Genomic DNA, 25098 nt, shown 5'->3' with positions numbered 1-25098 from the left:
TGTAAAGACAGACATTTAATTGGGACTGGTCAACAGGTCAGAGGTTTAGTCCGTTGTCACAATGGCAGGAAGCATGGTGGCACACAGGCAGACATGGTGCTAGAGAGGTAGCTGAGAGTTCTACATCCGGATCAGCAGATAGCAGGAAGAGAGTGATTGATTAAATAAGCAGAATGAACTAATTGGCAATGAAGCTATAATATGTAAATACAGGTATATTGGAGGTGGCACAGGACCGGGAAGGGAATGGGGGTGCACGCTGGGGACTCGGGGGAGGGAAGGAGAGAGGGTAGGGAGGTGGAGAAGAAAGGGGGCAGGCTTATATAGTGAATCTCTGGGAGAGGGGAACCCCACCCCTAGGTAGAGGGCAGGCCATGCCAGCCACGCCCTGTAGCAAGCCCCAACAGAGAATGCCGCACTGGGCCTGGCTTGATCATCTGAAATTTCAAAGCCCACCCCCAGTGACATACTTCCTCCAAAAGACCACACCTACTCCAGCAAAGCCACACATCCGATAATTGCCACTTCCTGTGAGTGTGTGGGAGCCATTTTTATTCAGACCATCACAGCTGGGTTAGTTACTTCATTCCTGGTCGAATTCCAGATGGAATGGATTGGAACAAAACAAAGGATATTAGGAGATTTAGGAGGAAAATGCCAATATCTAGGAGTAAAAAGAAAACAGAATTGATAATGGGCAGGTAGTTTTTATAAAGAAAATACCTTTTTGAAGTATTTGGAAAAGGGTGTGTGTGGGTGTGGGTGTGGGTGTGGGTGTGGGTGTGTGTAGGCACTTGTCTGTGTATGTGTGCATGGAGGCCAGACATTAGCATTAGTATGTCATCCTCAATAGCTTTCACACCTTATCTTTTGAGACACTATCTCTTACTGAACTTGGAGCCTGCTGTTTCAGCTGGTCTGGCTGGCAAAGGAGCCCCCAGGATCTGCCTGTTTTCATCTCCCTGCACTGGGCTTATAGACATCAACTGACTCTCTCAGCTTTTTACCTAGATGCTAGGAATTGCAACTCAGTGTCTTATGCTTGCACAACAAGCACTTTACTTCTTATTTACACACTGAGCCACCTCCCCAGCTCAGAGGGTTGTTTATAAGGACCTCTCATGGACAACCAGGGAGGTGGCAGATTACAATGAGTCATTCAGTACAATAGCTTTATATGACTTTTTTTCTCTAGTTTTTATTTTATACTTCCTTTCTAGAATTCTGCTTCCATAACCCGACTTGCTTTTTCACACCGGGGACCTGAAGTTTTTGCCCTTTTTAGTGTTTTTCTATCATTCTTTTCCTCAACCGTCTTCTCCAGTCTAGGAGTCACAGTAGTAGCCCCCATTTTTGCTCCCATTTTGAATCCTCACATTTAATCTTTTGCTTCTTGGTTCCATTCAGCCTTAGAGTCAATAGCGTAGAAAAATGTTGAGTAATAGGCTTCTTCTGTGTATGCAGATGCGAAAATTGACTGGTAGGGGGAGACCTGGTGGCACTCAGAGGAAGGACAGCAGGTTACCAAGAAGAGACTTGATACCCTATGAGCATATACAGGGGGAGGTAATCCCCCTCAGGAACAGTCATAGGGGAGGGGAATAAGGGGAAAATGGGAGGGAGGGAAGAATGGGAGGATACAAGGGATGGGATAACCATTGAGATGTAACAAGAATAAATTAATAAAGGAAAAAAAAATAAAAAAAATAAATTAAAAAAAAAAGAAAAGAAAATTGACTGGTAATAGATTCCTCTGGAATAAGTTGGCTTTTTGTTGTGTGTTTGTTTTTTGTTGTTTCTTCTTTGTTTTTTCTTTTTTTTTTTTTTTTTTTTTTTTTCCTTTTTTTTTCTTTTTTTTTTCTTTGTTTTTTCAAGATAGGGTTTCACTGTGTGGCCTCTGCTGTCCTGGACTCACTTTGTAGACCAGGCTGGCCTCGAACTCACAGAGATCCATCTGCCTCTGCCTCCCATGTGCTGGGATTACAGGTGTGAGCCATTACATCTGGAATGAGTTTTAGTAATGAATGGAAGGAGAAAGGATTGAAGCATGAAAACTGAAGCCACATGGGTTAAATTTGCCTTCTCGTAGCCTGTAGCCTGTAGCCTGTAGCCTGTAGCCTGTAGCCTGTAGCCTGTAGCCTGTAGCCTGTAGCCTTGTAGCCTTGTAGCCTTGTAGCCTTGTAGCCTTGTAGCCTTGTAGGTTGTATGCTTGTAGTAAAACCAGCAGTATTTCAGAGAAAAGGTACTACCACTGGTGAGTGAAGCAAGGTTTTTAATCCTAATGTAGAAGTGGGCTTATTGTCACGGAATAACAGCATACTTTTGTTATGTTGCTGTGGTAGTTCTGTTATGGAGCTCATGAAGGAGCTTTTGTTCTTTGCCTGGAAGTAAAGTCCTTGGGAATGAAACAAAAATGTTTATGATCCCTAGTTGAATAAAGCATTTAATTGAAAACTCTTTTTTTCTTTTCAGGTATTTGGCAACCAGCTCATTCCTCCCAATGCACAAGTGAAGAAAGCCACAGTCTTTCTCAATCCTGCAGCTTGCAAAGGGTATTTCAGTTTGTGACTTATATTTAGTTTTTCTAAAGGCAAAAGGCAAAATCCCCACAGAGGCAGGTGGTTAGACTATGTGGGACTACAATGACTCCAGGACTAGACACTCTGCAGCCACAGGAGTTACGCTCAAAAGCAGAAATAACCCTCACTGTGAAATAACTGTGCCACAAATTGATGTTCAACACACAGCAAGGGTTTGTGTCAGCTTGGGTGTGATCCTCCTGGGACTGGCTGTTCTCCAGCTTTGCATGACTGTGTTAGGCTGTCACCATGACAGAGACGTACAGAGATGATCAAGATCACTGAGGGCCGGAGACAGTGCATCCTTTCCAAAGAAGGGGGCCTGCAGCTGGTCTTGGAGGAGAATGTTCACTATTCCCAAATGAGGGTGTAGCCTATACGGATGCAGCCTAGGGATAAGAGCACTTGCTCCTCAGTACCTGCTGCATGAAGGGCTTCTGGGAAATACAGTGAAGAATAACTGCTTTTGCTAGAAATGGTGTATTTGTTGGTTTGATTGTACCCATTGTCTCACACTGAAATGGAGGGTATTATGAAGGCAAGGAGAGGGTGGAGAGGAACTCAAAATTACCATGCGTGGGGGGAAAGCCATAAGCAAGAAAAACAGTTAAGGTGCTGCCATAGATGGCCTCCTGTAGCCAGGTGGATCCCTGCACGCATCTAGGACATGGAGGCTCTGAAACTCCCCACCACTTTTTGTTTTAAAGCTTTTACTATTTAATGGCCCCAGTTTTGTCATTGTGGCCATGCACTAACACATAATGTATAATTTATGGTACAGCTATCTCATTATGTAGGACTGGTTTAAAACTTCAGGACAACCTTAAGAAATAAGATAACTATGTGTTTAGTATTAATAAATAATACATTAAAGAAGTAATTATCTTGTGTGGTGCCTGAGTCTAGAAATTGCCGTAAGTACATAAAGTTTTTATTCAGGCCTGGTGCTGTTGCACCTTTAATTATGTAATAAATAATGTATTTCTTACTGGCAACACTTGTTTGTCAATCTGAAGAAAAGTCTTTTTGCTTTTATTTTGGAGATTTCCCTGAACCCATGGCATTTTCACATAGTCAATAAGCAACTAGTGTTCAGATCACGTTTCTTAAACTCACAGGAGATACAGATCTTTTAGGATTGACAGGACAGACTCAGACCTCGTCAGCGTTTGCCTTTAGGAAATAGACCTGGTCCGCTCCCGGCTGCTCTGTCCTTGCCGTTCCAGCAGGAAAAGCCCCCCTTGCAGTGTCCCAGCTTCACCTGGGAGGGGAAAGGGGAATGCGTTTCCATGTAGCTTTTCACGTTCATTCTGATGACCAGTGAAGCAGCAGAGAAGGTGCCGATGTTCAGCTTGCTTGTATTGTTGGTTGGGGCCGATGGTGGTTCTTGTGAAATTTTGTGCCATCTTTTCAGTTTCTATCCTAGTTCATGAGAAGGAATGTTCGTTTTGTTGCCATCTGTGGTTCTAGCTTTTCAGTAAAGATGGTGAATCTCTTCTGTGCTTGACTCTTAAGTATTTCTCGTTAGCTGCCTTTATATTTCTCATATAAATATCCTTAAGAAAGATGAAGCACGCACCATTGGTTTTTAAGGAAACAATTTTAGAAAGAGAACTAAGTGGATATGTATACAGAAGTTATGTTTTAATACTGTTTTTTTATGTGTGTGTGATATAGGTGGGATAGTTGAAAGAACCCAGGTAGAACACAGGCCAGCTAGTTGGTATATTTTGACATTTATCTGATTTCAACTCTGCCATTTGTGTGGAGAGACTTTTGATCCCTAGAGTGTTTTTGACTCTTGTGCTGGACTGGACAGGAGTGCACTAATGGAAGAGTGTTCACGAGAAATCCACAAGCCCATCCAAAGGCTGCTGAGTGAGTTCTCCGACTGCATCATGTTGTTTGCCTTTCCTCAGAATTTACCTGTCTACATTTGGAGATTTATTTACTCATTCATTGTACACTAATCCATCAGGTACGTAGTTCGTACCTTTGAAATAGCCTAGAAGTTGGAGGACTCAAGAGCTTATAAGGACTGGCATCTGTTTGTAAGTTTCTTGTGCAGTCCTAAAGACAGTTTTGGAAGCTATCCTCATCATGTGTTGAGAAGATTCCTGATGGACAGATGCATCAAGTGCTAGAGAAACCAAGATGGGCTTCTGGGCTAGGGAGCTGTAGACCGGCTTCCCCTTGATTATCCTTGTTAGTCACCTAGACTAATAGATAGCTTTGGCTTTCCCTTTCTAGCAAACATGCTGTTGTCATGGAAAAGACTTTTGGCCTATCTCTACAAGTTTAAAGATTTGAAACTTTAAGCTTTACAAACAAGGTGTCTTTTTCTAGATGTTCATGCTGATTGGGAAAAGGTTAAGTAAATCTGTTTTGTGCCCCTGGCCTTGTGGCTAATGTGACAGTAAGGACCTCTACTCCTTACAGTAGAAAGGAGTAAGCTCCAGGAGAACAGGCGATGTGCTGTGAGAGTGTGCGTTCCTCAGACAATCCCTGCGTCTGTCCGCTCTGCTGCTGTATACGGCACTGGGGATTCTGGGTGGATGGAGCTGTGTTGTTTTGAGTGGAGCTGTATCTACTGTTCATTGTTTGCCTAGCAAATGTAGCACCCCAAATGTATACACGCTGATTAGATGAGACAAGGGACAAACTGTTTACTATCTACGGTGACTCACTGTTGAGCTACCTATACTCAAACAAGTAAAGAAAGTCTGTATTCTCCAGGGCACGTGGTTACATTTTGAAATTGTGTCTTAAAATATTGTGGATTTTTTTTTTCTTTTGCCTACAGCAAAGCCAGAACTCTATTTGAAAAAAATGCTGCCCCAATTTTACACCTCTCTGGCATGGATGTGACTGTCGTCAAGGTGAGACTGACTCTAGAGAGCCTTTATTTACACAAGACCACCACTTGTAATGTATTCTCCCCTCTTACCTTCTAAGCAGAACCCAGCTTTCACTTAAGCCAAGAGGAAAACCAATGTTGTGTCTTGTTCTATTAATTACTCAAAGAAGTTTTGTTTTCTCCTGACATTGTCAGCTTTTATTTCAGCACAGGCTCACATGGGTGTGTGCAGGTCCTATATTTTGTAATTTTTGCAATTTGTCTTTGGGTCTAGATTGAATATAGTCTATTTTTTAAATAAGTGTTCTGTATATGCCTAAATGTAATTCATGTCAATTACTGAATATTATGTTATGTTTATGACCCACAAACCAAATCTGTTCATTGTGGACTGCAAGTCCTTTATTTCCCTCCTGTTTTTTATTTTGATTTTATTGTTAATAACTGTTTTAAACTATCCTGTCAGGGGAGTTACACATCTCCCTGTGTGATTGTGAATTGCTCACTTCTATAGATAATTTTGCCTGTTTTTTATTTTTATATCTTGAGATGATTAACTCTCAAGGACTGACCACAACCTTTTAAAGACAAATTGATCCATAAGTGTTTGTTGTAAATGTTGATACATTTTGGAAGTGAACATAAGCCTTTAGTGGTTGAGTCCTCTCTCTAGCCCAACAGTTGATATATTTAAACCTATTTCTTTGCTAGTTGTGATATGCAACACCTTGGCTTAATTATTGCTTTTCTGATTAAGATCTTATTGGTCAACAGTATGTGGCTAGAAATGTCTTTGTGTTTGTCTAGGCAGGAATCTTCAGTGTCACGGGTGAAGAAGATATTGATGGCCTTACTCACATGTTAGGTTGACGGGACTGTTTTGTGGCGCATGTGGTCTCTACCACGCATCCTTACACAGTAGCTGAGTTTTCTGAAATGAATAAAACACTATCCCATTTTAGTTTTAAATACTTGAATATATATATTTTAATAAGGAAGAATATTTTCTATGTAACCATAATGACATCTTTATAACCGAACAAGTGTAACAGTTATTTAATACCAAAGGTCTATGGCCTTTTAAAAATATTTTGTAATTTTTCCAATTGAAGATACATACATATATATATATATACATACATATATATATGCCAGTATATTATTTATGTTACATATTTAGATAATAGGTGCTAACGGGAGATTTAATTACTAGTAGAAATATTAATGTTTTCTTCTTAGAGTTTAATTGAAACTATTGATCTTTGAAAGGTTAATTTCCTGTCTTTTCTATAAAATTCTATTTGGAAATAATTTTAAATTTCAAAAACATTACAAATATATATATTTCACCCAGACTACTAACATTTTACTGTGTCTGCACATAATTTTTCTTTACATAAATGTGCATGTATGTATATAATATATATAGGAGTTCCTGTGTAGAGCTTATAGATGAAATCATTGATCCCTGATGAACGAACTCATCCTTAGGCTTTCTCCCTTCCTGGAGTTAGGGTGTTGGTACTAACATAAAGCATCTGAGGCTCACCCCTCTGGTGACCAGCTCCTATTTCGAAGCCTTCCAGGGTCCTCCCAAAGTTACTTCTATAGCAGTACTCTGCTATGTTTGAGGGACTTCCTGTGAGTAACAATGTGGATTTTTAGAGTGCTATGCCAGGAACAGGCCATAAACAGCAGTTCAAATTACACATCAGGTGTTTTAGCCTATCTGATATTTAAGTAGTTAGTTGCTGCCTGTTAGTGTTAGCTAGTGTATTTTGAATTGGAGTAGTATTTCTGTTTTTGTTGCTTTATGCTCTTAGCATTTGTCTTCAGGGGTGGGCATATCAAAGTACACCCTGATGGTGGCTGAACTGTACATTTACGTGTATGCATATATCTGAGATCAAATGTTCTCAGTAAAAATGGGAAGGTTGGAGTGCTCTTCTGTGATTTCTTTAAAACACACCTGCATTATTTTATGTGCCATCATAGCAAAAACAATAATGATCTCCATTTACTTAGCACAGTACCAGTGGCAAACACTTTTCCAGCTGTTTTAAATTCTGCTGTGTAGCAATAGTACAGGAAACCATGATTATCCTTCCCTTGATACAAGGAAATTCATTGATAAGGAAATTAAGATCCAGTGAGTTTAAGGCCACTCAGCTAAAAAGTAGCAGAGCTGAGATTTACCGCAGGCCTCTTGGGCTCTGAAATCTGTGCTCTTTTCATTACATTGACTTTCCTATTTGCATATGCACTTGACTTCCTGCTTTCAGATGAAAAGCAGAGTGTAAATAGTGTAGCAGAAGTCACACTGAACTGGGAAAGAGCCCTTTGCCTGGCTAGCTGTAGAACTAAGTTTATTAGACTAGAATTTTATTTTTAGAGTAAGGAGTGGAGTAGATAGTTTCTGAAGCCAATTCTGGCTTAGAATGTATCAAACTATGAAAATCCATACCTAATTGCTTTCGTAGAATTTTCATGTCTATCAACTGTGTAAAATTAAGAGAGTCAATATAAAACTTTAAAGAACATATCGCACCCTTTCAACCTTTGAACTGTGATCCTTCAGTGACATATTTACCAAAGCCTTCTTTTATATTTCAGACAGATTATGAAGGACAAGCCAAGAAGCTCCTGGAATTGATGGAAAGCACAGATGTGATCATTGTTGCTGGAGGAGACGGGACTCTGCAGGAGGTGCCCCTTCCCATTTAGGACCATTTTTAAGGAGAGAAAAATGGAAACTGGGTTCTGGGATAATGGCAACAATAATTAAGGAAATTGTTGTAATTTATTATTTTAGGGCTGTTGCTCTCAAACTTGTACAGCCCTCAGCTTTTCTCCTGAACTTTTCTGTCCTTGTTTTTGATAAACCTTCCTCCCAGCACAAAGAAGAGTTTATATGTAACCAAATTTATTTGAGAAAGTTAAATAAAACAAGCGCTTAAGATGAAGTGGGAAGATCTTGAGTTCCAGTTAGTCTTAGGCTACATAGCAAGATGAGATTGTAAATATTGAATAAAACAGGAGACAAAATGAGTATGGATGGGCTAAGCTTGTTATGTTGTGCGTACTGACATGCAGGAGCTCGGTGATGGCATCACGGTCTCACTACAAGGACAAGTTCTCGTCAAATGAATGCTTCTAGGAAGAAAATGCCTTATGCCCACTCACGGCATTTCTGTTGTACAGAAAGTTACTCTTGACACTGCATTTGTAGGAAGAGGCACTACTTGTTCAGACATACGCATCTGTCTCTCCTCTTCTGTTGTTTCTAAGGTTGGCGATTTGGCATTTAGTGCTAGAGAACCCACCTCATGCGTGCGGGCCAAGTGCTCTCCTACAGAGCTGCAGCCCCAGCCCTGCCTCTGCTCTGATATTAATTCCATTTATCCTCGGTGAGGTGCAATGCCTATTTGAATGGCCAAGATCCAGAGTGCTGGCAATATCAAATGTTGATGAGTGTGGAACAATAGGAACCGTCATTCACTGATGGTTAGAACGCACAATGGCCTAGTCACTTTATACCTATTAGAGCAACTAAAATCCAGGATAAACAAAATGAAAAATGAGTGGCTTTACTGAAAACTGAACATATTCTCACCATATGGTCCAGCAGTTGTGCTTATGAAGCTATCCAGAGAAGTTCACAACTCATGTGCATACAAAAAACTTGCACATGGATATTTATAGCATCTTTATCTATAATTGACAAAACTTGTAAGAAATGACGGTGCCCTTTAATAGATGAACAGTAGAGTGGTATGCCCAAGTAATGAAAGAGAGAACTATCCAGCTACGACAAGACTTGGAGGAAGCAGTGCGTATTACTCAGTGAAAGAAACCGTGAAGAGGATGATAGTCTTCAGTTCAGCTGTTTGACTTATGGCCCAGGCAACAGGAGAGGGAGTAAGAGGAGGAGAGGTTGCCTGAGGTTGGGAGAGGAGAAGGATTAACAGTCAGCACATGAAAATATTTAGAAGATGATAATGGTGGATCGGTGTCAGTACATGTTTTTCAAAACCTGGGAAGTCTATAACACAGAGTGAACACCAATCTAAACAATAAAGTTTAGATGGTAATGTAGGTTTATCAATTTTACCAGATCCTGTAGTTTACACACATAACTACATGACTGTTGCTATGATCTCTCTTTGGTGGCTGTATCGGTGTGAGGGACCAGAAATGAACAGTACAAAAGCTGTCCTATGTCTGACTTGGCATTTATATGAGCCGTAGTAAGCTTCTTCTTAAAAAAGGCTCTGCTAATGATCTTGTAATTGCTTTTATAGCTTGTTAATGAGTTGTGAAGAGTTCTGATTGTATACCTACGGAGAATGAAGCCGACCACTGACAGCCCCTCTAATACTGAAGCCCAGTGAGGCAGGACAAGATTAAGAGAGGAGATATGTCAACCTTTATTTTAACAAAATGTTTTTAAAGAAAGACAGTGATTTGTATGTTTGCTGTATTAAAAGACAATAAAGACTTTGGCTAGAGAAATGGTTGGCTGGGCATGGCAGCTGACACCTGCAGTCCCAAGGAGGCAGAGGCAGAAGGAGGCTGTGAGGCCAGCCTAGGCTACCTGACAAAAGCCTGTCTCGGAAGTGAATGAGTAAATAATGAATAGAATAAATAAAAGATTAATGTTAGTTGCCCACTGCTTTGTCCTGATAGCTCCCAGGAAGAAGCACTTGAGTAAAGATTGCTGAGCATAGTAAGCCATCCTTCCCTCTGTGTACTGCAAAGGCTAGCAGGCTTTTCTGTAAATTGAAAAGAATTCACATTTCTATAGAACCTACAATGTGTAAACATTAGTAGGTTACGTTTTGTAGACCTTGATACATAATTTTACTAACGTGATGTGGAATTTTTATAATTTATCTTAGTCTTTATTATTTTAGGTTAACAATAAAATCCAATTTGCCCATCATCATATTTGACAATATGATGTTTTTTCAGGTCTCGTACATCATTTAAAATAGTTTCTAGAAGAAAATAAATAAGTTTATGATCCATGAAATTTGAGTCTAATTTTGTTTTGATAAGGAAAATGCATATTGTTTATAATTTTTTTTTACATTCATAGGTTGTTACTGGAGTACTTCGAAGAACAGATGAGGTGAGCTTATAAAAAATACATCAAGCTTTTACTTGTTATCATTCTTCTGTCTTTTGTTCCTTGTAATGTATACATACATATTTATATTTATGTATACTATGTATATATGTGTATATAAATACACACACACACACACACACACACACACACACACACACACACACACACACATTGCACTGAGGATTGAACCCAGGGCTTTGACCATGCAAGGGAAGCACTGTACCATTGAGCTACACCTCCAGCCCTTTGTTCATTTAGTTTTTATTTTGAGACAGGGTCCTGATAAGTTGCCCAGGCTGGCCTTGAACTTGTGATTCTCCTGCCTCGGTCTCTAGAATCTCTGGCATTCCAGGCATAGACCACTGTGTTCAACTTCTGTTTTATATTTTCAATCCAGTGCAATTGTGATAGGATTGGATTTTTAAACAGATGGTGCAATACTTCTTCCTCTGTCATAGATCACGCTCATGAACCCATGGTGGACTTCCTGTGTGGGTAGTCCAGTGTACCCAGTTCCTTTTAACAACAGCTAGTGTGCTATCTAAAAATTTCCTTTAGCCTCTTCTCTTCAAGGAATGATTTCATAAATTAATAGTTACATGTTCATATAACAGGAGCCAGGTAGCACTTAAATGGATCAACTTGGCTGACTTAGTTAAGGGCAAGCATGAGGATCTGAGTTGATCCCCAGGGTCCGTGTGAGATGAGCTGGTACAGTCAGCAGTGCTGCTGGTAGCCCTGGTGCTGCCGGGCCAGGACAGCCAACGTCACAAGTCTCAAGCCATGTGTGAAACTAAACAGTGCCTAGGGAACAAGACAGGAAGTTACCATCTAGCCTCTTTGTGTACCCTCAACACACACGCACATACAGATAAACGTGCTCACACACACGGACAAATGCGCATCATACACAAGAATGAGCTACATCTATAAATATTTACATCTTTAGATCTTAGAAACCTTAAATACAAAGTAAGTTTTTAGAGAAGGTGATATATTTTTACATGGTTTTAGAACTCAGGAAACAGTACTATGTCTGTATGTTATTTGGTATGCACGAATGCAATGAGAAAAAAAGGAGTTGGAAAAGAGCCATGCCATGCTAGAATTATGGTTTCCTCTAGGAGTCAGGAGAACAGAAGCCCAAAGCTCTCTGTCTGTCTCTGCCTATTTGTCTGTTTACTTTAATTTTGAGATCCAATTTTATTTCTTAAGATATCAGAAGCAAAAGGGCAAATGTTCTTTAATCTGGGTTGTGGACATATGGGATTTTGTAAAATCTCATTTATTTTCCTGCCATAGTTTAAAATATTTAAGTAAAAACAATAAGAGATACTGTTCCAAATAGTCTTTAAGACTCTGCAAGTAACTCTTGTATATGTGACATTTAGTGATGTCACCTGCTATGTCATTAACTGGCAGCTATTTGACTTACTCTTTTTTTTGCCTTATTTGTATTTGAAGTAACTAGTTTATGAAACACTGCCACCTGCCATTGGCCAGTGTATAATTAGTAGGTAATTTCAGTTGAATTTTATCTCCATATTTCTTAGCAAGTGGGATACTTAGTACAGACTCTTACATTGGTTCATTGATCCAGTAGTGGTAAGACTGTTCTCATCTTAACCCAGTCTCATACAGATAGTTGTAGTTACCGAGTACTCAAATATAGCTTCTAAGTTTCAAGTCGCTGTGTTTTCATTGCCTGGTTTAGAAGCTGCTACCCCCCTTCTCCGACACATGTTGGGGTATCTGCTTACTGGCATAGGGGCAGGGGGTGGAAACCAGAAGGAAGGCACGAGCCAGCTACTCTGTCACAGAGGACACACATTTGCCTCTCTTTAAACCTACACTCTTCTGACTGTATCAATACAACTTTCTCTTCTTTTTGTTCTACCAGGCTACCTTCAGTAAGATTCCAATTGGATTTATCCCGCTGGGACAGACCAGTAGTTTGAGTCACACCCTCTTTGCCGAAAGTGGAAACAAAGTCCAGTAGGTTGCCAACATGGAATGCTAACATCTGTGGGTGATAGAGCCTGGGACTAAAAATTAACATGCATGATAAAATCGGCTTTTCAAATTTCCATAGCTTGAAACTTCAAGTTACTGAGAGGGAGCATCCAGCCTTTCAGGGAATTGGGGTGTTTCCAGTTGAGTTGTGGTACCTTCCTATCTAGTAGTAAGTACTGACGTCAGGGTGTGGATGGGTGCTTTCTGTCAGTGCAGTGGATATGGAGATGGCGCCTGTCGTCTATACATTTTTCTGCTGTTGCACTGTAGGACCCTTTCATAAAGGCAAGGACAGATTTGCAGTGATCATTTCCTTTAAATACTCATGGTGACAAATAGCAAGTTGTGGAAACTCAGCTAGTAGCCATGGCTTCGTTACCATGGTGATGTAAGCAGATAAAAGAACTACATACAGCCGCATCCTTTTGTGACTGCCGGAAGTGCTAGGCATATGGATAGAGTAACTACAGAAGGGGATGAAGGCCCATGTCTAAATTAAATTGCTGTGTCTTCAGGAGTCAGGCAAATCATGTGTTTATAGTTCTAATTTCTTGAAAGCTTTATGGAACAAACCCAAATCTTTGGTCTTGAATTTGAGGCCTGGCATTCACAGCAATTAATAACATAATCTTGAGCAAATGGTTTTCAAAAGACGTAAGTACGTGGAGGATTTTGGAGAAATTGTTACATTATATGTAATGTAAGGTTTGTGACAGAAGTCAAAAAGTAAATATTTGCTGAATTAATTAGTTAAAAATTTCTCAGAATTTTTTCAATAATAATGATACTCAAGTGGTTTTCTTGTTTGTTTTGTTTTGTTTTTTAAATTTGGGTTAAATTTTTTTTTCCTGCTTCAGAGTGTCTTCTTAGACTGGTGCTTATGGACTAACATTCCCTGTTGCAATTTTGAGGGCCAACAATTGTGTCTTTTAACAGTTCTATGGTTTTCATAAAAACCTGAGTGCAGATCGGAAAGCCTAGACATGCATACAGGTATTTATCAGACCCTCACTCTAGTGTCTCTCATGAGTCACAGCTCCATAGTGTCCTTCAGCTATGCGCTGACCGTCCTGAAGCCTAGCGAGCAGGAGACGCACTTTTAAGGGGCCATGCTTTTTTGGTCACGGGTTAGACTTTTGTGGGGCAATAGATAGTGACAGAGTAAATGCCTCATGCATTTTTCCTGATCTGTATAAATGCTATCCAGTTTAGGACCTGACTGCATTAGGGAGCTTGTCTTTCCTTGTATCAACAGGGGTTATTGAACTGCCTGCGTTAGTCTCATTTGCAAATGGCACGTCAGTGATCAGAGTAGATTATTTTCCTTGCTGAAACCATTGCCTATCAAAAAGCCAATTTACACTCATGTGGCCACACCCAGGATCTGAGATAGGGTTCTGCTATTTAGGAGCTGTTTTTCCATGTTCTTAAACTATTGTTATGGCTGCTTCTATTCATAATTTGAAGATTTATAAGACCTAATCTGTAAGCATCCCTTGGGTAATCAGTAACTTCCCTGGGCTCAGGATTTTGCAGACCTTTTAACATGGCTGCTGCCTGGGGCTATTTAAAAAGAACAAAGCTTTGCCTTTTGCTTTGCTATCAAGATTTCATGTAGCATAATTATTAAAGAAGAAGAACGTATATTTTTCTTGAAATGTGGAATGCTGCAGGTAAATAATCCTACATACCAGGCTGCAATGCTTCTTTATTACAACTTTAAATTATTATTAGAGAATGAAAAATTTGAGGTTGCATTTTAGTTGTCTTCTGCCAAGCAATTTAGAGAAGCAATTTAATGCAAAAAGTACTTTTGAATTACAGTAGTTTGGGTTGTTTTTTAGGTCAGTCTTTCAAAGCCACTTTCCAAGTCTCTCCCAGTGTGCCAGATGCTATTCAGATTAAGAGCGTTGCGCACATCATCTGTGGCGCTCCCATCATAACTTACACATACCCAGAACAGAGTCGCCTAGACTTCTGAGCATTGCTCCTTGTTTCCTCTAAGTAGAGTTTCATTTTTGTAAAAATTTGCTGCCCATTTCCCCAAAACATCTATATTGAAAGGAAAAAAATGGGTTTATAGATAACTATGGGTGTTTTGCCTGTATGTGTAATTCCTGATGCTGAAGGAGTCCAGAAGAGGAAGTTGGATCCCCTGGAACCGGAGATACAGGTGGGTGTAAACCTCATGTTGGTGCTGGGAATCGAACCAGGGTCCTCTCAAGAGCAGCAAGTACTTTTAACCACCTAGCAGTCTCTCCAACCCACAATTGTTGACATTAAATGACGGAAAGAAGGCAGTCCACACACCATAAGCACTGTTAGGAGTATTGCGCAACTGAAACTCATGTGTTGATGGCATGAGTACCAGTAGTACAAGCATTATGGGAGCTAATGTGGCTGTTCCTTATCAAATTAAGCATAAACTTACCCTACTTTTAGGTGTGTGCCTGAGAGAAATGGAGACATTCAGAGCCATACAACAACATAAACTTTATTTGTAGAATATGCTGCTAGTTACCAAAAAGCAGGGACAGTGCCAGTGTCAGCCAGCCCATGATGGCTATACGGATTATGTCCATCTCCAACAGAGGGCTATTTCACCATAAAATGACACCATCTACCTATGTTGTTGATAAAGTCAGTAAACTCATGCTTTTTTTATTCTATTATATGATAATTCTACTGAAGATAGACTGGACATGGTAATTGCCAGGAATTGATGATGTGGTAGGAGTGGGTTGGCAACAAAGATTAAAGAGGGACTTGAGGGAATGTTAGAAATAGTAAGTATTTTGATGATGGTATTGGTTTTATGAATACAGTGTCAAAATATGTAGAAAGGCATGCCTACAAGGACAGATTGCACTGTATGCGGATTCTAACTCAGTCAGGCTGATTTTAAAGAAGTTGGTCCTTCAGTTTCCAGGTTTACTCAGAGTTCTGAGCAGCTCTGCTGGAGGAACAAATGGAAAGCTGACAGGATTGGTTGCCCAGGATGCATGAGGCCCTGGGCCCAATTCTCAGCATCACAATTGAAAAACAAAACAAAACAAAACAAACTACAGGAGGGGAGGACACCAGCCAAACAGCTGCCCTGTGATTGAAGGAACAGGTGGGGACATAGTGTCCCGACTTAACCACAGCAGAGACTCCTCAGCGGAAGCAGCTGTGGGGACCATTGCTGGTGTAGGAAAACCTGAGGTTCTGTGTGGTCAGCGCTGAGCGTTCCAGCCTCCTTGGCACCCCGCCTTATGAGCTTTCTATAATTCTGTGATATTTACATCAAGGAGTTTGCTGAAGAAAAAGAGGAAAGGATGACTTTTGAAATAGTCTGAAACAGTCTTTTCCCTTGTAAGGTCGGCCTCAGGAGGAGTTAGTTATATAGAACCCAAGCTTCTGGAGTAGTGTTGGAGCTCAGCAGGGGCTGCTGACTCTTGCTGGCTCTGGCCTTCCTTCCACTTGAGCAGAGGGAAATACCCAACTCCATCTTACTCTCCAGTCCCGCCCTAACATAGTATGTAGAAAAGAGTTTCAGGTTGAAATGGGAAGATAACCAGACAGTTCTCAAATCTGTGCAGACTATACAACATACATCAAGGAAGAAGCCTTGAGAAGATTTAAAATATTTTGAACTAAATAAAAACAACTCCCAAAATATGTGGGAGGTGGTGGTTAGAAGAAATTTAAAGCATTTAGTGTACATATGAGTACAGAAGGCAGCGCAAGACTAAGCATGAGGCACACACATGGCATGGTGCAGCAGCGAGGCTGGGTTTGAGACCAGCCTGGTTATGTAGTCAGGCACTTCCTCTGAAATTGGGAGGAGGAAAAGCAAATTAAATCAAGAGTTAACAGAAGGAAAGAAGTAAGAATTTAAATCCAGAGTAAACAAAAGAAAACAATAAGAATTAGAGCAAAACTTAAAAATAGAAGCCAATAGAAAAGCTGGTTCTTGAAAATAATAAATAGGTTAGCAAGTCTCTAGCCAGGCGAAATAGTAAGTATAAAGTATACAAATGACTAATTTTAGTGATGAAAGAGAGGACGTCACTGCAGAGCCTATCAACATGAAAGGTTAGGAAGGAAAAGTATGACAACTCTAGGCCCATAAGGTTGATAACCTCGGAACAGACCGACTTTTTCAAAAGACAGTTTGGCGTAGCACATGCAAGAAGAACTCATTGGCAAGTGGATTAATAAACTAAACATGCAAACAGTGGAATCTTTCAGTGCTGAAAGAAATGAGCTATGAAGCCACAGAAAGAAATGTGAATGCACGTTACTAAGTAAAGGAAAAAAGCCTGAAAAAGGCTACACTATATGGTTCTCACTATTAGAGATCTGGGAGAGGTAAAATTATGACAGGAAGAAGGGGATGATTGTTAGCATTTGGAGAAGGTACAACAAGATTTGTATGGCAGGAAAATTACTTTGTATATACAGTAGACTACTGTAGTCTAAACCCATTTAGACTGCAGCTATGATCAAAACTGGATAATGAATGTCAGTAATAAGCCAATGTAAGTTCTTCACTTGTGACAAATGAGCCAACCAGTCTCGGCTTGTGGAGGGATACGATAATAGAACAGCTGTGTTTGGAAGGGAAAAGGATTATAGGAAAACTTCTGTACTGGCCTTTAAATGTTGCTATGAACCTGATCTAAGATTGCTCTAAAAAAGGAATTTTGTATAAAATTGCTAGTTTTGATCCCTAGTGTGCGCTAGTCCTTTCAAACTTGAATAAATTTACTTGATTAAGCAAGCATTAAAGATGTGCTCCAGTTTCTCCTGAGTTTTGTTAACATCAGCATATACTTCCGTGGCTACTACCTCTCACCATTAATTCTAACTCTATGGTGATCCTGTACCCCTTCATTAAATTGTATGACAATGTGTCAGTAAGGGGAACATCTACAGTGTGTTGAAGCATAGCTGACTGGTTTCATCGTGATGATCAGAAAACAAGTAAAAGTGAAATGCTGAACACATTTGTATGCTCTGGGGAGCCAGGTTATTTAGAAAACTGGCTTTTAGAGGGATTTTTGTTTTTTGTTTTTTAAAGTGGGCAACTGGTGTTGTGGTGTATACCTTTAATCATAGCAGTCAGAAGGCAGAGGCAGGTAGATCTCTGTGAATTCAAGGCCAGCCTGGTCTATATAGCCAGTTCGAGGTCACCTGGGGGACAAAGTGAGACCCTATCCAAATAAATAGGCGTGAAGGGAAGGGTTATAGTTTAGTAGGGGAAATCCTGGCATATGTGCAGCCCTGGGTTCCATCCGCGGTATGGAATAGACCAATTATGATGGTTTATTCTGTAATCCTAGTGCTGGGAAGATAGAGGCACAGAGATCAGAAGTTAAAAGTCATCCTTGGCTACAAGGTGAGTTCAGTGCCAGCGTGGAATACATAGACCCTGTCTCAAAGTTTTAACAGTTAAACATAGCCAGGTGTGGTGGTGTAGGCCTTTAATCCAGCACTTGGGAGGCAGAGGCAGGTAGATCTTTAAGTTCGAGGCCAGCCTCGTCTACAAAGCAGGCCCAGGACAGCCAGGGCCACACAGAGAAACCCTGTCTCAGAAAACAGAAACAAACAAACAAACAAAAAAGAGTTAAATATTTCTCGTGGCTTTCTTACATGACCTGCATTACAGTGTATCCAAATGGATAATAAGAGGAAGGTTCTTTTGTACAATTGAAGATAAGTTAGGAAGATGGTGGAAGGGGCTGGAGAGGCTGCTGGCTGGCTATGGCTGCATGCTGCTTCTGCAGAGGCCCAGGCTTGGTTCCCAGCACCCATGAGCCTCACAACCATCCGGAACTCTAGTTCCAGGGGATCTGCTGCCCTTCTGATCCCCACAGGCATAATAGTCATACAGATAAAATACATTAAAGTATTAAATGATAGAATTTAAACACTGTGGGTTTGCAGCCCAGTAAATCTAAGTAATTACTTTTATTGGTTGTCATTCTCATCAGAGGTAGGCAGCGCTTTTTGTCTTCTGCTGGAAGTACATGCTACCAGATAGTGATTATTGTTGCCGGATTTCAAGGATGACGTGATACAAACTTTCCATTCTAGCTGTCCTCAGGAAAGACATGTAATAGATACATACACTAGAGTCACACACATGTAATCCCCAAGGTTCAAGTGCACAGAAACTCAGCAGACAAATGGCCTATTATTTTAACGGGTAGGGGAATGAGAAGGAACAGACAGTGGACAAAAGAGACTTCAAACACAGAAGCCAAGCCCAGTTCCCATGTCTTGTTTCAATCTTGACTTGAACAAAGGAAGTAACATAATATTTATATATTGCTAAAACGTAAGCACTGACTAAATATGCTGATGCACATGGGTCAAAATTGTAAGTATAATAATGACATTTCATAAAGTCTCTTTTGCAGATACACAGTGAACTATTGAGCTCTCAGATTTGCTTTCATTGATTAGTGGCATGCGGGGTGATGTGAGGAAGACAGACTGCTTATGAGGGGATAGTTGTTGAGTCCGAGTGAGGACTACATAGGACTCTCTGCAGTGTCGCTGCTTACAATTATGGAAAATAAAATAATGCCCAGAAAAATACTGATTGCTACTGTTTGGCATGTACTGTGCTGATGTAGAGTTTTCGTTGGTCAGTTCTCCAGGAAGGCAGACGATAATGTTAATAAGTACAGAGTACAGACTGTGGCTGATGAAAGGACAGCGAGGGTTCAGTGACAGAGTCACAGTGAAGGAGCTTTGCGGTAGGCTGGAAGGAGTGGGCTTCTGAGAAGGCGCTGTCTGCCAGGTCTGAAGGATGGGGGCAAAGGGCTTGCTGTGCCCAGGGTGAGGGAGGGTTAACCAGCATTCCCAAAAGGCCCTTGATGTAGGGCTACGCATTGGCTCCTGTGAGCACAGATTTCTTTTTTCATTTTTAAAAATTTATTTATTTATTTGAGCACAGATATTTTACTGTCTAGCCACTGACTTAATAATTCTCTTGTTGACCATGTGCTGTATGTCTGACTGACTTTGAATTTAAAGTACAAACTCTAGGCTTGCTTGCGGCTCTGGCATAATTTTATATGTCCTGAATGTATAATCCATAGTATTTACTTTCTGGTGGGTTTTTTTAAACATAGAAAATTTTCAAGAGATTGCCAGAATGTAGGTAAGAAAAGCCTTGTATCTTTGAAAGAATCAGCAGTAACAATGAAGCATACAGCACATCCTAGTACTCCTGGAAAACAAGGAAATATGTCTTGGGTCCTGGACTGTTGTTTGCTGAGGTAGCTGCAGTTCTGTCCTTTACTTACCTTCTGGCTTTGAGAAGAGAGATTTCTTTTTTTTTTTTTAATGGCTGAATTTGTTATAGTGATTAAAAGATGTTATGCTGTTATTATGCACTTAAGTACCAATTTTTGCGATAATGGGCACAATGGAGTGGTTTAATAGATGTATGCATTAGTAATTTTTTTACGTGCTTTCCTTCTACTTTCTTAATATTATTTTGAAAGACTAGCTTTCCTGACTTCCCCTCTAGGGCTCTGGGTGTGGATGTGGGTGTGGGTGTGGGTGTGGGTGTGCATGCACACATACATGCACATATGCTGTGCACTGGGGGAGGTGGCACACATGCGCACATGCTGTGCACTGGGGGAGATGGCACACATGCACATATGCTGTGCACTGGGGGAGGTGGCACACATGCACATATGCTGTGCACTGGGGGAGGTGGCACACATGCACATATGCTGTGCACTGGGGGAGGTGGCACACATGCACATATGCTGTGCACTGGGGGAGGTGGCACACATGCGCACATGCTGTGCACTGGGGGAGATGGCACACATGCGCACATGCTGTGCACTGGGGGAGGTGGCACACATGCGCACATGCTGTGCACTGGGGGAGATGGCACACATGCGCACATGCTGTGCACTGGGGGAGGTGGCACACATGCGCACATGCTGTGCACTGGGGGAAGTGGCGCATGAAGTGGCACACATGCGCACATGCTGTGCACTGGGGGAAGTGGCACACATGCGCACATGCTGTGCACTGGGGGAGATGGCACACATGCGCAATGCTATGCACTGGGGGAGGTGGCATACATGCGCACATGCTGTGCACTGGGGGAGGTGGCACACATGCGCACATGCTGTGCACTGGGGAAGTGGCGCATGAAGTGGCACACATGCGCACATGCTATGCACTGGGGGAAGTGGCGCATGAAGTGGCACACATGCTGTGCACTGGGGGAAGTGGCACACATGCGCACATGCTGTGCACTGGGGGAGGTGGCACACATGCGCACATGCTGTGTACTGGGGGAAGTGGCGCACATGCGCACATGCTATGCACTGGGGGAGGTGGCACACATGCGCACATGCTATGCACTGGGGGAGGTGGCACACACGAGCACATGCTGTGCACTGGGGGAGGTGGCACACATGCGCACATGCTGTGCACTGGGGGAGGTGGCACACATGCGCACATGCTGTGCATTGGGGGAGATGGCACACATGCGCACATGCTGTGCACTGGGGAAGTGGCACACATACGCACATGCTGTGCACTGGGGAGGTGGCACACATGCTGTGCACTGGGGAGGTGGCGCACATGCTGTGCACTGGGGGAGGTGGCGCACATGCTGTGCACTAGGGGAGGTGGCACACATGCTGTGCACTGGGGAGGTGGCACACATGCTGTGCACTGGGGGAGGTGGCACACATGCGCACATGCTGTGCACTGGGGAGGTGGCACACATGTGCACAGCTGTGCACTGGGGGAGGTGGCACACATGCGCACATGCTGTGCACTGGGGGAGGTGGCACACATGCGCACATGCTGTGCACTGGGGGAAGTGGTGCACATGCTGTGCACTGGGGGAGGTGGTGTTTGCTTTTTACAACAGGTCCCTTTCCATTTTTTCCCCTGTTTAGACACATTACAGATGCCACACTTGCCATTGTGAAAGGAGAGACAGTTCCACTTGATGTCTTGCAGATCAAGGTAAAATCTATTTCAGAGTTTGAAAGAGGTGCCAAAGTAATAAGCACATGTCAAGGAGACAGAGCTAAACACAGCCCATCTCAGTCACATGGGAGTATGATGAATAACGCATTCCCTTCCTCTATCCCTGGGGTTAGTCCCAGTGCATTGGTCATGATTCTGTTAACACGAATTAATGCGCTTATGATCCCACTTGTAATAAAAATCATGTGATGTAAATTTTACCTCTGTAGTCATTTTAAGTCTGCACTTCGGTGTATTAGGTGTATGATGTCACCTTTTGATACATCAGCTTTAAACTTACCTCTTCACCTCTGTGTTACACAAAAGAATTTCTCTGTATCACTTCCTAATATAATTATATCTAATTTTAAGTTCTCCACCTACAACCTTTGTCTCCCCCCCCCCCCTCTCTCTCTCTCTCTCTCTCTCTCTCTCACACACACACACACACACACACACACACACACACACACATCCATCTGTGTAAGGTTGGTTTGAGTGTTAAAAGAGCCCCTGAGGCCAGACATTGTGCTGTATGCTTATAATCCCAATCCTCTGTACCTAGCAGAAGGATGAAGAGTTCAAGGTCATCCTCAGTTACCCAGCAAATTGAGGCTAACCTGTACTCCATGAGACCCTGCCTTTAAAAGGGGGGGAGGGGAGAGACCCATAAAATACTTTGGTCATAGCTGAGTGCAGTGGTGGCACACACCTATAATCCCAGCACCTGGGGAGGCAGAGGCAGGTGCATCTCTGTGATTTCGAGGCCAGCGTGGTCTACAAAGTGAGTCCAGGTCAGCCAAGGCTACACAGAGAAACAGTGTCTCCAAACAAACAAACAAAACAAATCTCAGACAGTGAGTTATTTCTGTGCCTATTTAAATGTTGGCTGCATCTCTTCTGTGCTCTATGACACATGAACTTTGTCCCCTGTCCTGCTGGAGCAGCTGCTCATGATCTCCTGGTCACCTTGTAATCTTAGCTCTCAGATGAACTTTAAGTCGTTAGGATTTTGTAGCTTCTCTGTCCATTCTTTCTCACATTGTGAACAGTGTTTTCTGTAGCCTCCAACTTCTTAGACTGCTTTATTTTTCTATTGAGCTGTATAACATTTTCTTATTTGTAGAGGATAATTTGTTTTGGAAATATGTTTGCTGGCTGTGCCAATGAAAGGGCATAGAAGTAATTACACTTCACAGTGAACTTACTTGGCACTCAGATTTTGGTTTTTAATTACTGCTATCTTAAAACAAAACAACAACAACAACAAAACAAAACAAAAACCCAGCAGGACTCAGTGAAAGGGTGGTTTTTAAGGGAAAGGTAAATGTGAGGTAAGAAAGCACTCAGAAATCAACAGGGACATCACAGAAAGATGTTAAGAGCCAACCTGTTGGTGTTATTAATTGTGGTAGATTATGATGCTGTATATAAAAATGAGAAGTCCCTGAAGTCTGAGTGATATTATCGAAGAATTGCCATGATATAAGTATAGAAGGAAAGATAGAATGTTGACATTGTTATTTTTCTGTCACCATTTTGATAATTGATTTCAGGTCAAGGTTATCAGTAGAAAGTAAATGCCATGAATAGAAATCTAATAGAAAACAAATCTGCAAGCATTCTCAACACTATTTACTTAGTCATTAAAGGGGGCAAATGTGTATTTCTTTTTTTAATTTATATATATTTTATTAATTTATTCATATTACATCTCAGTTGTTATCCCCTCCCTTGTATCCTCCCCGTCCTCCCTCCTTCCCTCCCATTTACCCCTTACTCCCCTCCTATGACTGTGACTGAGGGGGACTTCATAGGGTATCAAGTCTCTTCTTGGTAGCCTGCTATCCTTCCTCTGAGTGCCACCAGGCCTCCCCGCAAATGTGTATTTCAAGTAGAGAAATCTAGCATATGCTAATTTATCTGACCATGAAACAAACTGCAGGTACCCACCTTCTGAGAATGACACCACATCACTGTATAGTCTCCTGCTCCAGATGTCAGCTAATTTCAATCTAATCATGAGATAGTAACCAGAACAATCCAAACAGTGGGTCCCTCTAAATATTCAGACTGCCCTCAAAAATGTCAGGGTTACGAAATCCAAAAGAGAGTCAATGGTCTGTTCAAGATGAAAAACTATAAATCTAGTAAAGGATCCTGGATTTGGTAATAGAAGTCAGTTGTGATCATGGATGTTGTTATAACAAGTATAGAGTCTCGTGCAAGACTTGTATTTTAGATACTACCTTAGATTCCTTGAGAGTGATGTGAGCATTGCATTTCTACCCATTAAGTCCTTACTCTGGAAGGTTCTGGGGTGATGTCTACAACTGAAAATCTAACATTACAAAGCATACACAGGAGCTGGAGAAAGACCACTGGCTGTCCTTTTAGAGAAGTCTGGTTTGGCTTTTAATACCCATTCACATATGACAGCTTAGAACAGCTCCAGAGAAACTGATGCCCTCTTCTGGCCAGTGTGGGCACTGCATGTATGTGGCACACAGACAAGCATGTAGATATACACATAAATAAAAATGAGACAAAATACAAACAGCAGATAACACTACAAAAAGAAGACTTTGGCAATGGTGACTTTAGGTGAGAGGACTATGTAATGCCCATTGTACAATTTAAGCTCTTGCCTTTACATTGTTTTTCAAAATAAAAAGTGGGATAAGAGAGAAATTTCATTAGCAATTTCTAAAATTTGGTTAACATTCTTTTAAAATATTAGAAAAATGACAAGCTTACTTGGGTAGGAGTTAAACAAGTATTCCTTCTTTATCTAAGTTAAAGTGGGAGGGCTAATGTCACAAAAAGCAGAGTTGCAGAGTTAAGTCGCCCCGCAGTGTTGAGCCCTGTGTGTTTGCTCGCATCTGGCCTTTAGATGTGCCAGCTCCACTCTGGATAAGCATTCGCTGTTCACTCATTTTATCATTTTGTAAACATTTTAAGGCTCTATACTGTGATGATCCCAACTCTAACCCTGAAAGTTGCTGTTACATTGGTTGAGCATCTCTGATCTAAAAATCTGGATGCCAAATGCTCTTGAACTGGAAACTTTAGAACACTTGAGATCCCACAGTTTTGATTTGGAGTTAAGAATGCTCAGTAGTTTTTGCAAATATTCCAAAATTTGAGAAACCCCAAAATGGTTAACATTTCTGGCTTTATGCCGTTCAGGCATGGACATTTAACCTATATTCAGTTTGCTAGTACATTTTTATAATTGGTGAGCTTACAAGTTTATAGTCAAGTTTCCTTTTACTTTTCTATATGCAGTGTGTCTAGACTTTTCATCATGATATCATTAATCATAATATGAATTGCAATTGATCTTTTAGTATGTAATACAGATAAGTTATTTGTACAAAGCAGAAGGACTATGGTTAAAAGATAGCTAGTAGAGATTTTTATCCATAAAGATATTGTTGTAAAATATGACTATTACCAAAAGAGGTGAGTCAGGAGATATATTTAATAATTTAGTGATTTAGTTTTTATTATGT

At 41.1% G+C, this 25098-nt stretch overlaps 1 protein-coding gene across 2 annotated transcripts in view; it reads left to right on the top strand.

Moving 5' to 3' along the window:
- The window catches only part of AGK (acylglycerol kinase), a 73682-nt gene that overhangs the window by 28973 nt on the left and 19611 nt on the right, over window positions 1-25098 (top strand). For both annotated transcript variants that reach the window (XM_084785818.1, XM_084785819.1), the window contains exons 4-9: window positions 2473-2552; window positions 5383-5458; window positions 8050-8142; window positions 10535-10567; window positions 12468-12562; window positions 21511-21580. In XM_084785818.1, the coding sequence (XP_084641944.1) occupies window positions 2473-2552; window positions 5383-5458; window positions 8050-8142; window positions 10535-10567; window positions 12468-12562; window positions 21511-21580 (447 nt within the window). The remainder of the gene's footprint in view (window positions 1-2472; window positions 2553-5382; window positions 5459-8049; window positions 8143-10534; window positions 10568-12467; window positions 12563-21510; window positions 21581-25098) is intronic.

This window comes from Acomys minous, assembly GCF_964271855.1.
Source record: "Acomys minous genome assembly, chromosome: 6".
Taxonomy (NCBI): Eukaryota; Metazoa; Chordata; class Mammalia; order Rodentia; family Muridae; genus Acomys; species Acomys minous.
This window is presented reverse-complemented; position numbering and strand designations above follow the sequence as displayed.